This window comes from Sphaerodactylus townsendi, linkage group LG12, assembly GCF_021028975.2.
Source record: "Sphaerodactylus townsendi isolate TG3544 linkage group LG12, MPM_Stown_v2.3, whole genome shotgun sequence".
Classification (NCBI taxonomy): domain Eukaryota; kingdom Metazoa; phylum Chordata; class Lepidosauria; order Squamata; family Sphaerodactylidae; genus Sphaerodactylus; species Sphaerodactylus townsendi.
In genome coordinates, this window is record NC_059436.1 from 44,676,697 (window position 1) to 44,691,679 (window position 14,983).

The 14,983-nt window shown below is 46.3% G+C and overlaps 1 protein-coding gene across 1 annotated transcript in view; it reads right to left on the reverse strand.

The window, feature by feature from the left end:
- The window catches only part of BRINP1 (BMP/retinoic acid inducible neural specific 1), a 113,671-nt gene that overhangs the window by 31,466 nt on the left and 67,222 nt on the right, over positions 1–14,983 (reverse strand). Inside the window, exon 2 of the mRNA XM_048512839.1 lies at positions 9,214–9,404. Coding sequence (XP_048368796.1) covers positions 9,214–9,404 — 191 coding nt within the window. The remainder of the gene's footprint in view (positions 1–9,213; positions 9,405–14,983) is intronic.

The following is a 14,983-nucleotide window of genomic DNA, read 5'->3' on the forward strand; positions in this document are numbered from 1 at the left end:
TGATTGGTGTTTGGAATATGCTGCCACAGGAGGTGGTGATGGCCACTCACCTGGATAGCTTTAAAAGGGGCTTGGACAGATTTATGGAGGAGAAGTCGATCTCTGGCTACCAATCTTGATCCTCCTTGATCTGAGATTGCAAATGCCTTAACAGTCCAGGTGCTCGGGAGCAGCAGCAGCAGCAGCAGCAGCAGCAGAAGGCCATTGCTTTCGCATCCTGCACGTGAGCTCCCAAAGGCACCTGGTGGGCCACTGCGAGTAGCAGAGTGCTGGACTAGATGGACTCTGGTCTGATCCAGCTGGCTTGTTCTTATGTACCGCAGCAAACTGAAGCAAATGGGCTTGGTGTAGGGATGCCAGCCTCCAGTGGGAAGTGGGGATCTCCCAGAATTGCAGTTACTCTCCGAACTACAGAGATAAGTGGATAAAATGGATGCTTTGGAGATGGACTCCATGGCATTGTACCCCATTGAGATCCCTGTCCTCCCAAGGTTCCATTCCGAAGTCTGCAGGATTCCCATCCTGGACCAGGCAACTCTAGCTTTGAAGGGTATAATTTTGCTTAGGATTGCATTCTTTCCCTCCCCTGCCCCCATCTCAGTCTTGGGAGGTTTCAGAACCCACAGACTCCATCAGTGTCAGCAGAAAGTCAATTTGGGAAGATTAAAAAAGAGTACGTAATTTTATTCAATTCATAGTCTGCCCTTTCCTATTAAGATGGGCTCAGGGTGGTTCACAACATTCAATATACTATGGTACCAGAATCAGATCATGTGTGTGTAAATCTCTCTCTCTCACACACACACGCATATATACAATTTCAAAAATCTGAATTAACAGTTTCCATTCCTGGTCTTATAGAACAACAATAGTACAACCCACCAGGAGTGGGGAAAGGGAGGCTAGCCAAAATGGATGCCATTGCTGCCCTCAACAAAATAGGCTTGGTGGAACAACTTGGCGAAACAACAACAAATTGTTCCGTCAAGCCTATGGTTAAGGGCAGCAGTGGCAAAGGGTTGAGCAGAATTGACATACATTTATATGGGAAATTTGCCTATTCCATTTTGAAAGCTCTAACTTGGGTGCAGATTACATCCTCTAGGGCAGGGGTCTGCAACCTGCAGCTGTCCAGATGTTCATGGACTACAATTCCCATCAGCCCCGCCAATTGGCCATGATGACAGGGGCTGATGGGAATTGTAGTCCATGAACATATGGAGAGCCGCAGGTTGCAGACCCCTGCTCTACAGCCAGTTCTGGGTTTTGGGAAGTAGAAAATAAAGAGTGCCCAGGTCCCCCTACCCTGCCTGCGTTCACCCTCTCTAATTGCTCCTCCTTCCCACTATCTTTCCACAATCCATTGTCCTTCCTCCACCACCTTCCCATATATCTTTCCCATCAATTCAATCATGACCTCTCTTGTTGTGTGCACTCCCAGCCACAAACACCTCACATACTCTTTCCCCCTCATTAGAGCAAACGTACTCTAATCTGGAAGAATCAGGTTTGATTCCCCACTCTACCACTTGAGCTGTGGAGGCTTATCTGGGGAATTCAGATTAGCCTGTGCACTCCCACACATGCCAGCTGGGTGACCTTGGGCTGGTCACAGTTCTTCGGAGCTCTCTCAGCCCTACCTACCTCACAGGGTGTTTATTGTGAGGGGGGGAAGAGAAAGGAGTTTGTAAGCCCCTTTGAGTCTCCTTACAGGAGAGAAAGGGGGGATATAAATCCAACTCTTCTTCTTCTTCTTCTTCTTCTTCTTCTTCTTCTTCTTCTTCTTCTTCTTCTTCTTCTTCTTCTTCTTCTTCTTCTTCTTCTCATAGCTCTGGACAGTGTGAGTGGTTGGAAGGCAGGAGAAGGCCATATGGGCAGGCTGTGGCACTGGGCCCTGCAGGAAACCATGGGTCCTGGAAGCGGTCTCACCTCAGGGTATGCTCACTCTGGTCCCAATGCTGCCCTTTGGAAAGGTCAAATCTGCGGCTTGAGAATGGAAGGCAACTGGTGAACAAGGGTGAACCACGTTATTTGTGTTTGCACAGACCCACATTTGTGAGCCATCTATCAAGTGTTCACTGATGCCCAGACTTTCTCAAGCATACAGCTGAGATGTTTTCAAAAAGATGCAGGCAGATTCGGGTTGAGGGCTAAGTCAGTTTGTTTTTCAAGGGGAAAAAAATGTCCTTTAAATACAGTGGTCTTTAAAATAATCCAGACATCAGAGAAGCAGCCAGGAAGAATCTGGGGCCCCTTCTGCACACGCAAAATAATGCATTTTCAAACCACTTTCACAACTGTTTGCAAGTGGATTTTGCTTTTCCGCACAGCTTCAAAGAGCACTGAAAGCAGTTTGAAAGTGCATTATTCTGCATGTGCGGAATGAGCCTGGGACATAGTGTGGGTTTAGCCCCAAGCAGTGGCATAGAGCCAGTGGGGCAGGGGGGGCACAATGCCCCGGGTGTGTGCCTATACGAGGCGGGGGCGGGTGGGAACGTGGCAGGGGAGCGGGACTCACACGTGCCCAGGCGCAGTTCCCCCTCGCTCTGCCCCTGGCCCCAAGCATTTGTTTATTTATTTAGGAAATGCCACCTTCCAGACATGCAGCTCACAACAAGTTAGGTCAAAGCAACCCTACTTTTCTTCTCCGCGCCTCTGGTGTTTTATATGTGTTATCCCAAATATATACATGGAGGCAGACCAGACTAGGGGGGGGGGGGGGGAAGAGCAGCTTCTTGCCACGGAAAAAGCCTGCAACAGCAATCAGGAAGGGTTAATAGGTTTTTTCCTGCATTATTAAGTCCTAATTTCTCATTTATTAAGTGGGCGCAGTGTTCAAAGTCATCTTTCCTTCAGGGTATTCACTGTAAATTAGCTCTCAGCTCTGCCCACTCTATATTTGAGTGTGTACAACCCAGAAATCACCCAGTACTGTTTCTACTGCAAGGGACTCAAAGGAGAGGAAGGCAGGCTGTGCATTGGCTCTGGAGTAGAAGAGAGGATGGAGAGAGTCTGGTGTTTGAAATGGGCTGGCCTACGGAATGTTTATTTTCTATGAGAGCAGTCCCGGGGCAGTCCTTTAGGAAGAAGAAAATGATGAAGAAGAAAAGTTTGTATTTATACCCTGCTTTGCTCTCAAAGCAGTTGACAAACTCCTTCCCTTCCTCTTTCCTCAAAAGACACCTTGTGAGATAGGTGGGGCTGGGAAAGTTCAGAGGGAACTGTGACTAGCCCAATGTCACCCATCAGGCTTCATGTGTGGGAGCTGGAAAACAAATCCAGTTCACCAGATTAGAGTTTGTTGTTCATGTGGAGCGGTAGGGAATTAAACCCGGTTCTCCAGATTCGAGTCCGCCTGCTCTTAACCACTTCAACATCCTGGTTTGCCTTTCAGTGAGAAAGCACCAGAGTGTCTTTGTAGAATTTTTAAAATGGCTAAATGTGCAAGCACAGCATGTTGGAAGAAAACGGGCACCCGTTCAGCAGGGATCTCAGTTTCACTTAGCTCACAGCTCCAAACGTTCCCTCTGTTGCCATTTCAGCAGTGGCGTAGGAGGTTAAGAGCTCGTGTATCTAATCTAGAGGAACCAGGTTTGATTCCCAGCTCTGCCGCCTGAGCTGTGGAGGCTTATCTGGGGAATTCAGATTAGTCTGTGCACTCCCACACACGCCAGCTGGGTGACCTTGGGCTAGTCACAGCTTCTCGGAGCTCTCTCAGCCCCACCCACCTCACAGGGTGTTTGTTGTGAGGGGGGAAGGGCAAGGAGATTGTCAGCCCCTTTGAGTCTCCTGCCGGAGAGAAAGGGGGGATATAAATCCAAACTCTTCTTCTTCTCTTCTTCAGAATGGAATTGTGGGTTGTGTGTACTTCTGCTATGTTCCTTAAAGTGGAATGAAGCTGCAGGGGCTGTAATTTACAGGCTGGTGGAGAGGGACAGCTGAATTATTTCCCTTGCACTTTTTGCCTACTGCAAATTGACTTCAGCAATCAGCTCCTCTGGGGAGACTAAGGCATTGAGATTCCTCCTCTCCTCGAACTCCACCCTCTGCAAAATCTGGTCCCAAATCTCCATGAGTTTCCAACTCAGAGCTGAAGAGGCGAATCGGGGGGAAATGGCACCCGGGGACAACACCTGCTCTGGGTGCCCTGCCCTGCCCCCCCCCCCACTTTTAATGGCGGGGATTGGGGTGGAGGCAGCTTGGACAGCACCTGTCCGAGCCACTCCTCTGATCTGCCCCCATGCCTTTCTGCTGCCCTCCTGAGGCCCTGGAGATAGCAGAAGCTGGCCTGCAGGGAGGCGGGGGGCAGGGCACCACAGTGGGTGGAACAGGAGCTGGCCCTGCCACCACAGTGCCCATCTAAGCCACCCCCACCCCCGAGCCCCACTCCCGACAGCCTGGGGAGGGAAGGAGGCAACTCGGATAGGCGCCTTGGCAGCAGGCCAGCTCCTGGCAGCAGGCTGGCTCCATCTTTAGATGCCTCCCCTGCTGAGCTGGGTTGGCACAGGGGAGGAATGGGGTGGGGGCAATTTTGGATCCCCCCGCTGTTCTACCCGGGGTCATTTGACTCCCCTCTCCTCATGGGCAGTACGCCACTGCAGAGCTGGCCACTCCTTGGAAGATACTGAAGAGAACATAAGAACATAAGAACAAGCCAGCTGGATCAGACCAGAGTCCATCTAGTCCAGCTCTCTGCTACTCGCAGTGGCCCACCAGGTGCCTTTGGGAGCTCACATGCAGGATGTGAAAGCAATGGCCTTCTGCGGCTGCTGCTCCCGAGCACCTGGTCTGCTAAGGCATTTGCAATCTCAGATTAAAGAGGATCAAGATTGGTAGCCATAAATCGACTTCTCCTCCACAAATCTGTCCAAGCCCTTTTTAAGAGAGGGAGAGAACATTTGTCTGAGTCATGGAGGCAATTCCTCAGGCCAAATATTTTGAGTGATTCGGGGCACAAGAGATCAGATGCTGGTGCTGAGCCCTGAAGCATCAGATGTGGGAATCAGGGAGTCCTCAAAAGGAGCTCAGTCCTGCCCTGACAGTTGCTCCCTTGCTGGATTTGCCTGACTGACTCAGAGTCCTTTGTTCATCTATATGCTATATCGGGAGAGTTGTGTATTATCACTTCTGGTCCAGCTTTCTCTGAGTTCAGCTGAGTGAGACCAACAGCACCATCCCTTAGGCCACGTTTCCCAGGTTCCTGACAAGTGTTTATTTGCAAGAGTGCCGGAGACAATAGCAGGAAAGCAGAAACTCCTTGTCATTCTTTGGTCCAATGAGATTTCTTCTAGAGCAGACTTCCTAAAAGAGCCTGTTTATTGTCTGTCTGTCTGTCTGTCTGTCCGTCTGTCTGTCTGTCCGTCCGTCCGTCCGTCCGTCCTTTCGTCCTTCCGTCCTTCCGTCCTTCCGTCCTTCCGTCCTTCCTTCCTTCCTTTAGGCTTTTATACCGCCCCGTCCCCAAAGGGCTCTGTTGCTGGCAACTGATGGTAGTTCCAGAGGGTTTTCAAAATAGGAGATGTTCAGAAATGGTTTGCCATTCCCTGCCCGAAGACATGATGCATGATTTGCTGACTTGCCATGAAATCTTCCAAACCAGGCAGGGGCAAGGCATCCATAAGAACATAAGGAGATAAGAAAGAGCCTGCTGGATCAGATCAGAGTCCATCTAGTCCAGCATTCTGCTACTCACAGTGGCCCAACAGGTGCCTTTGGGAGCTCATGTGCAGGATGTGAAAGCAAGGGCCTTCTGCTGCTGCTGCTGCTCCCGGTCACCTGGACTGTTAAGGCATTTGCAAATCTGAGATCAAGGAGGATCAAGATTGGTAGCCATAGATCGACTTCTCCCCCATAAATCTGTCCAAGCCCTTTTTAAAGCTATCCAGGTTAGTGGCCATCACCACCTCCTGTGGCAGCATATTCCAAACACCAATCACACGTTGTGTGAAAAAAAATGTTTCCTTTCATTAGTCCTAATTCTTCCCCCCAGCATTTCAATGAATGCCCCCTGGTTCTAGTACTGTGAGAAAGAGAGAAAAATGTCTCTCTGTCAACATTTTCTATCTCATGCATAATTTTATAGACTTCAATCCTATCCCCCCTCAGACGTCTCCTCTCCAAACTAAAGAGTCCCAAACGCTGCAGCCTCTCCTCATAAGGAAGGTGCTCCAAGACCTTTGAGAACATAGCTGCGCCAAGGAAGCCCTTCCTGACGTGCCTTACAGCGCTTTGATTTCTGAGCCCTCTGGGGGAAGTCATTTTTGCATGGTTGCAACGAGAGAGGAAAGCTGTGAACTGCCGCGGGATGATGGGTTGTGCATCCTGGGCGGAGAGGAGACGGTAGTCTCCAAACGGGAAAATACTCCTGCTCATGAACAATGCATGCTCCCAAGAGGGTCTCTTTGCATCATCTTCCCCTTTATTGCCGTCAAGACGAATCTTTCAACCCCCTCGCATTGCTCCCCAGAGTTTTCCCCTCCCCTAGCATTTGACGCTGGGGGCTGATGGAACGCTTAGCCCCGCTGTCCATCGCCAGCTCTCGTTACAAGCCTGTGCATATTTTAAGGCACCGTGTTGTAAAAACAAGAGTAGGAACAAGCCACTGTGAATAATTCACCGTCATGCCTGGGCAAAATTAAAAACATATTTCACTGTCAAAAGGTCTGTGTTATTTGGCACTTCTAGGGAGGCTGGAGAGAAGGCAGTCTGGTGGGGATCAGGAAGCAAATGTTTGTTTCTCTGGCTGTTTCCAACGGAATGGGAAATCAAGATTTCAGCTGTAAAGTGTTATTTTGGTTCAAGCTTGCCTGGCAACTGCCTTCCTCTGCAAGGGAAATGCAAGGAGGGACTTTCAACGGGGGGCTTATTGGCAAGATCTCTGCCCATGCTCAGAGTTGTCCTAATCCCCAGCCAGCAGGTAAATGAAGAAAAAAAGAAAGAAAGCAAACGGACAACGCCACCAAGTAGACCACTGATCCATCAAGCTCAGTACTGTCCACTTGGCTTTGTAGCACTGTTGTTGGGTCGCAATCTGCCTAAGAGCCAATGTGGTGCAGTGGTTAAGAGCAGGTGGACTCTAATCTGGAGAACCGGGTTTGATTCCCCACTTTTCCACATGAGCGGTGGAGTCTTATCTGGTGAACTGGATTTGTTTTCCTGCTCCTACACATGAAGCCTGCTAGGTGACCTTGGGCTAGTCATAGTTCTTCAGATCTCTCTCAGCCCCATCAATCTCACAAGGTGCCTTTTTTGGGGAGAGGAAGAGTAAAGGAGTTTGTGAGCCACCTTGAGACTCTCTACAGGTCAGAAAGGAAGGTATACATCTAAACTCCTCCTCCTCCTCCTCCTCCTCCTCCTCCTCCTCCTCTTCTTCTTCTTCGACTGACTCTAGGATCTCCTGTGTGCAAAGCATGTGCTTTACCAATTAGCTATGTGTCCTCTCTAATAACATAGGAAACCATTTCACTTAGTACTGTCTACTTTGACAAGCAGCAGCTCCTTTGAGTCCAAGGCAAGTAAAGTTCCTTTCCAACACCTGACGAACTTCATTAGAGATTATGGGGGATGATTCTGGGACTTCCTGCATGCAAAGAGGTCTTCTGCAACTGTCCATCTCCAAATGGCACATCTGTGACCTTACGAAGCTGATTTATATCAAGTCAGATGATCAGTCCATCATCCCCCTCAGTCTTCTCCACTCTGGCATTCTCTTTTGTCTTGGAACAATATTGGGAACAAAATTTCCTGAAATCCAAAAGTCTCTATCCAGGCAGTTGCACAGCCAGCCTTTGTAACAAGAACCATGTGGCCATGCCATGCTGCATTACAGTTTTCAATCAGTGTTTCCCATGGGTCTCATCCAAGAGCCTGAACACCGTAAGTCTGTGTAGGAACTATTGTTCTCCAGCAATTTCCCAAAGTTATGCCATCTCACATATTCCAGAGTTCTCTAAAGGAAGCCATGATAATTACTGGTAAGCCACTTTCAAACTGGATAAATATGTTGCAAAATGAAAAACAACAACCCACCTCTATGTCCTAAGGAAGGCCTACAAGCAGACCAAAGCCTCCATCTGTTCTTTTCCAAAACAACTGATATTTAGAGGTTCACTGCATCTTAGCATGAAGATGCCCTTGTCTCTAAGGAATATAGATTCCATCTCAAACCTTATTTTTTTTTCTTTCCTCTCCTTTAACTTCCTGGCTCAGCAGTGGCATAGCAGTTAAGTGCAGGTGTTATCTCCAATGCATCACTTTTATTGAAAATAAGGCACTGAAGGAAACTGAAGGCCTGATTTTTGCTGCCCAGGATTCCCTGCTCTGCCGCTTGAGCTGCCCAGGATTGAGCTTCCCTGCTCTGCCGCTTGAGCTGCCCAGGATTCCCTGCTCTGCCTCTTGAGCTGTGGAGGCTTATCTGGGGAATTCAGATTAGCCTGTGCACTCCAACACACGCCAGCTGGGTGACCTTGGGCTAGCCACAGTTCTTTTGAGCTCTCTCAGCCCCACCTACCTCACAGGGTGTTTATTGTGAGTGGGAAAGGGAAAGGGGATTGTCAGCCCGTTTGAGTTTCTTTACAGGAAAGAAAGGGGAGATATAAATCCAACTCTTCTTTTTCTTCTTCTTCTTTTGTCTAGCTCTTGAGCATCCATCTCTGAAGCCCTCACTTATCAACCTCTTCTACTTCAACTACGTAAGCTCTTTACCCCTCTTCCCAATTAGCTACATAACCCTTAGCCTTCCTTCTTCATCCCCTCCAATCCACCCCTCCTCCAATTTCTTTACAATATGGGTGAGAATGTTTAAAATCAAACTGGACTTTTGCTTCTTTCAGATAACCTACTTGCCAGCAGTCTGATGCTTTCAGTGCCTTTCAGATCAGGTGGAGCATGTGTGGCTATTCCATTACAATCAGTTACAAGGAGCACACAGTTAGGGGTGCTTATTCACATGCAACAAAGCATTTTAGCCTCTCTAGTACAGAATGTCTGAGAACTGGAACAGGACAAAGCTCTTTTCACCTTAGCTTTCTCTGAATATTTGTGAACATTCTATAACATCAGTCCAAGTCAGTTGTATGGGGCATATGAAGGGGTTACAAGGGAAAGCCATTTGCCTCTGATATGCTGCCAAAACAATTCCAGAGCACTGGAATAATACAGTGTGCAGTGCCCCAAATCCTTGCGAAAAAAGAGAGAAGAAACCCTGCTGCCACCTACCTCCCAAAGTGGCAGAGATGAGTATGTGTGTGCCGTACTTTTTGATGATGGTTTCAATGAACTGCTGTGTCGTGGGCCTCCTGCCCAGCAGGCGTATGCTCCTCTGGAACTCGGGCATCAGGGGGACAGGGTTGCGGAGCAGGTCCCTCCGCTCGATGGCTGTGTTCCTCACCTTCCAACGGGCAAACTCCCTGAGTGACAACACAGGAACACAACATAGGTGAAGTTCTGAGTCCAAACAAAACAGACAGACCACTGAGAAAGGGTTAATGGAGGGAAATGGGGAACTATTTTTAACACCCCCTCCTACAAAACACACACAGGTGAGTTTCCAGGGATAAACCTAAAAGGTTGGAAAGGTAGGGAGGAAAGTGAAGAAGGGAAAGGCAAACAGAAGACAGAATTTCGTTATGAATTGATCCATACTCTGCACATCAGCTCTGCTCTCAGTGTGAAAGGAACCTCATATCATCAGCATAACTAAACACTACTTAAGAGCTACCAAGGCAAAGCATTTCAAAGATCCATCCTTACCAGTAATGACCAGCCAGATGTTACAAGGAAATGCACATACAGGTCATTCATTCATTCATTCATTCATTCATTCATTCATTCATACATACATACATACATACATACATACATACATACATACATACATACATACATACATACATTCATTGACTTGTTATATCGCCCACCCCTGAAGGGTTCTGGGCGGTGTACAAAAATAATTACCTTAAAATATCTTAAACTTCAATATATATCAATGAGCAATTAAAACATTAGCAGTCAACCCAAACAACTGAACATGAGAGATGGCAACCTGTGACAGATGCAGTCTTCTTCTCTCCTGGGAGGAGACTGGGCAATGATGACAATAGTCAGTTATTAAGGCATACAGGGGACAGCACATCAGCGACCAACCTCCCCAAAAACCCGACGGAACAACTCTGTTTTGCAGGCCCTGTGGAACTGCTCTAGGTCCAGCAGGGCCCTGATTGCTGGCTCAGAGGTAGAGTATTCCACCAGGCGGGGCCAAGGCAGTGAAAGTCCTGGCCTGGATTGAGGCCAGCTGCTCTATAGAGAGGCCAGGGATCGCCAACAGATTTGTCTCTGCAGAATACAGAGGTCGGGTGGGGATATAAGAGGAGAGACGGTCCCTAAGGTATGAAGGACCCAGGCTACAAAGGGCCTTAAAGGTCAAGACTAACACCTTGAAGGTGATACAACATTCCACTGGTATTCCACATGATAGAGTTACACAAGGAAGGCTTGATTGCATTGCTTGTTGATCCATACCATAATAACATCTATTCCAGTATTGCCATCCAATGATAATGAGTAGCATAGTTTGAATGGACCAGTAATCCTCAATATATTCTGTTCCTGGGGCCATTTTTTATCCTATTATGCAATATGGATTGCATTTTTCACTTTCAACACATCTTTTCCTCATTCTCTCCCACCACTTTCTCTCCCTCCTCATCTCTTTCCTTCCACAATGCAGAAGAAGATGATGGTGGTATAGCTGATGAAACTCATATGAGATGAGGGGGATGTTCCACTGAAATCCACCAGATGAAATCAAATGTACATCTCTACTTGAACTCTAAACAACCCAAACAAATACATAAATACATGACCTGCTCCCTACCTCTCAAATATGGGGCGGGTCACACTCGCTCCACATTTTCACTGGTCTTTACAGAAACCAGTCAAAGATTACCCTTATTTTACAGAGTCTACTATACAGTCAACTAATCAAAGTTTCTCAGAGAGGCCAAAACTTGAGATAACTGGTAACCTGGTTCACATTTCATCTCTAAATATCAGAATAGACAGTCGTGAACTAGACGGTTTGACTCCGTATAAGAAATCACTATACATTGTACCTTATATTCCATATCCCATATTTGATTTCAGTTATACATTAGTTGATAATGGCAATGGAAACCAAACACAAATGGACAACAGGTGAGTGCATCAAGAAAGAAAACCAGAGCTCACCTAGCACTTTCTGTCCCACTCCTCTTCTCCACCGCTACTTTTCTCTACTGCTTCCAGAGACTGAGCAGCAAAGCTAATAGCAAGCCCCACCTGTCAGCAAGCCCCACCTCTCAGAAGCCTAGTGCTTTCTGTCCCACTCCTCTTCTCCACTGCTACTCCTCTCCACTGCTTCTATTTTAATGTTATCTCCAATGCATCACTTTTATTGAAAATAAGGCACTGAAGGAAACTGAAGGCCTGATTTTTGCTGCCCAGGAGCAAGCATTATGGACAAATGCAATAAAGACACGAATTGAAAAGTCCTACAATGAGCCAAAGTGCTGTCTCTGCAAAGAGGGTGATGAAACCGTGGAGCACATCATCTGCTGTTGGAAGAAAATAGCCCAAATTGACTATCTCAAACGTCACAATAGGCTGGCAGCAATGGTGCACTGAAACCTTTGCAAAAAGTACGGTCTGCTTTGTAGCAAGACCTGGTACGAGCACAAGCCAGAGAAGACCACAGAAAATGAAGAAGCAGAAATACTCTGGGACTTTAGAATACAGACAGACAGACACCTGGCACATAACGCCCCAGACATAACAGTGATAGAGAAAAAACATGTTTGGATCATAGATGTTGCTGTGCCAGTTGACAGCAGGGTAGAGGACAAAGAGCTGGAAAAGATCACAAAATACAAGGACCTACATATTGAAGTTGAATGATTGTGGCAAAAAAGAACAGTAATCCCACTAGTAGTCGGTGCTCTAGGAGGAATCCCAAGAAATCTTGAAAAACATCTGGAAAGCCTAAACTTGGACAGAACATCAGTCCACATGCTGCAGAAAGCAGCCCTTCTAGGAACTGCACATATTCTACGCAAATACCTCTAATATCCTAGGTCCTTGGGAAGGACTCGATATTCAGAGATGAATTCCAGACACTTGTGCTGTGTTGTTATGTGTATAATAATAATAATAATAATAATAATAATAATAATAATAATAATAATAATAATAATAATAATAATAATAATAATAATCCCCCCAAAGGGCACTACCTTGGTGTGGTGGTGGGGCTTGTGTGCTCCAATGAGTCAGAGGGCTGTGCTGGAGGGCCACCCAAACCAGAGAGGCCTCTGATGAGGAGCCAGACTAAATGTGCCCAAAACCCAAAACCATGGTGAAGACAAGAAAAAGAAACTTTATACCAGATCGGTCGTCGCCCGGGTCAACAAGGACCGCGTCTAGTGCTGGAGTACCTGGGCACTTGGCGGAAAATGGGCTACAGGACTCAGGATCTTCAGCTGAGCAACCAGGGCTGAAGACTGCAGGACTACTGGAAGTACTGAACAAACGTCGAAAATATTCGTGTGCAGAGAATAGAGAAATTATGGCTTGCTACTACAAATCAAACCCATCAAAAAGAGGATACCTCAAACGAATGTACCAAGTCTGGAAAGAACTTCACCCAGACACAGAAATTACTGAGCAAAGACTTGCTGATCAAAGAAGATATATTGAAAGAAACAAAGTTTTTAGTGCACTAGAGCTAGCAGAAATCCAGCAGAAAGCACAAGACAGTGGTATTGAAAACATACCAAGGAACACTCAAAGAAATTCAACAAAATTGGCAACAATTCAAGGACTGCAAGAGACAGAGGAGAAAGAGGAGGAAGAAACAACAATCATCACACCTCCAAAGGAGCCAACCCAAACAACCCAAAGTTCCCAATTGACAAAAAAGCAAGAACTGATGCAGAAGATCCTAGAACACATGAGCAATACAAATGAACGTACAAGATTGCCACCATTGAAGATTGTTCCAAGGAAGGATCTGCTCAATTCCCTGAAGGATGCAAACAAGGTCATTGCTGGAATCCAAACAATGTCACTGCATGAAACAAACCAGCTTATGTACAGCACTGCAGTAGTGATTACTAAAGAGCTAGGGGTAAAGATTCATCACCCAGAAAGAAGGCCGAAAATAGGTACTCCAAAGTGGAAAATCAGACTGGGAAGAAAAATCAGCAAACTACGATCGGATGCCAGCAAACTGAAAAGCATGAAGGAGAAGAAGCTGAAAATGAGAAAATCAAGGCAGACCTAGTTAAGAGGTACCACCTGGACAAGAGGAAACTCAATGAGGCAATAGAGGTGGTCAAACAACAGATGGTGGCAGTTTCAAAGAAGATTGCAAGATTCGGAGCAAGGGTTGCTCAATTCAAGCAGAATCAACTTTTCTACTCCAACCAGAAACGATTCTACCAGAGTGTTAAGTGGAGATGTGAAACGAAACACAGGAGAGCCAGACAGAGAACAAACGATTGAGTTCTGGAGAAACATTTGGGACAGCCCAAAGAACTACAACCAAAATGCAAGTTGGGCCAAAGATGTGGAGGCTGAACTGAGCAGCAACAACATGGACAACCTGGTAATAACAACTAAAATGGTTGGAAAACGAGCAAAAAAGGTGAAGAACTGGACTGCCCCAGGCAGTGATGAACTACATGGATTCTGGCTGAAGAAACTGACCAACTTGCATGAAAGAATTGCCCAACAGTTGAATCAGGTGCTGCAAACAGGCCAAATTGAAGAATGGATGACAACAGGGAAAACGCTTCTGATAATGAAAGACCAAGAAAAGGGAGCAATCCCTAGCAATTACAGGCCAATCACTTGCCTACCAACAACCTTTAAGCTTTTTACTGGCATATTAGCTGATGCAATACAAGACCACCTGGAAGGAAAGAACTTGCTGCCCCAGAACAAAAAAAAAGGAAACAAACGAAACAGTAGGGGAACAAAAGATCAACTGCTCATAGATAAAATGATCCTTGAGAATTGCAAAAGAAGGAAAACCAACTTGGATGTAGCTTGGATTGATTACAGGAAAGCATTCGATTCACTGCCACACAGTTGGATACTTCATTGCCTGGAGATAATTGGAGTCAGTGAAAACATCAAGAAATTGGTCAAGAATGCAATGCACACTTGGAAAACAGAATTAATAGTCAATGGAGCAGGAATAGGGAAATCAACATCCGAAGGGGAATATTCCAAGGAGACTCCCTGTCCCCACTACTCTTCATCATTGCTATGATTCCGCTCTCTATAATTCTGAAGAAAACGGATATCAGACAGCAAGAAACTCACCAAAAATTTCACACCTTCTATACATGGATGACCTAAAGCTCTATGGAAAATCAAAAGCAGAGATTGAGTCACTACTGAACACAGTGAGAGTCTTTAGCACTGACATTGCAATGGATTTTGGACTTGGACAAGTGTGCAACTTTGGGAACTCCAGTAAAGGTAAATCTCTGCAACATACTTGCGAAGGTGCGTGAATATGCCAAAATGACATAGAAATAAAGAGCTTTACTCAGTGAATAGAAAGCTACAAATACTTGGGGATAACTGCAAGCAGAGAACATTAAGCATGCAGAAGTCAAAGGCGCTAATTTAGGAAGGAATATCTTAGAAGGGTAAGAAAAATTTTGAAATCAAAGTTAAATGGAGGAAATACAATAAAGGCAATTAATACTTGGGCGGTGCCTGTAGTACGCTACACTGCTGGCATAATTGACTGGACACAAGCTCAATTGGACATCCTGGACAGAAAAAACAAGGAAAATTATGACCATCAATCGAGCACTGCATCCAAGAAGTGATGTAGACAGACTCTACCTAGCAAGGTCAGAAGGAGGAAGAGGACTGCTCCACATCAAGCAATCAGTAGAGGAAGAAAAAAAGAGGCCTGAAAGAATACATCCAAGAA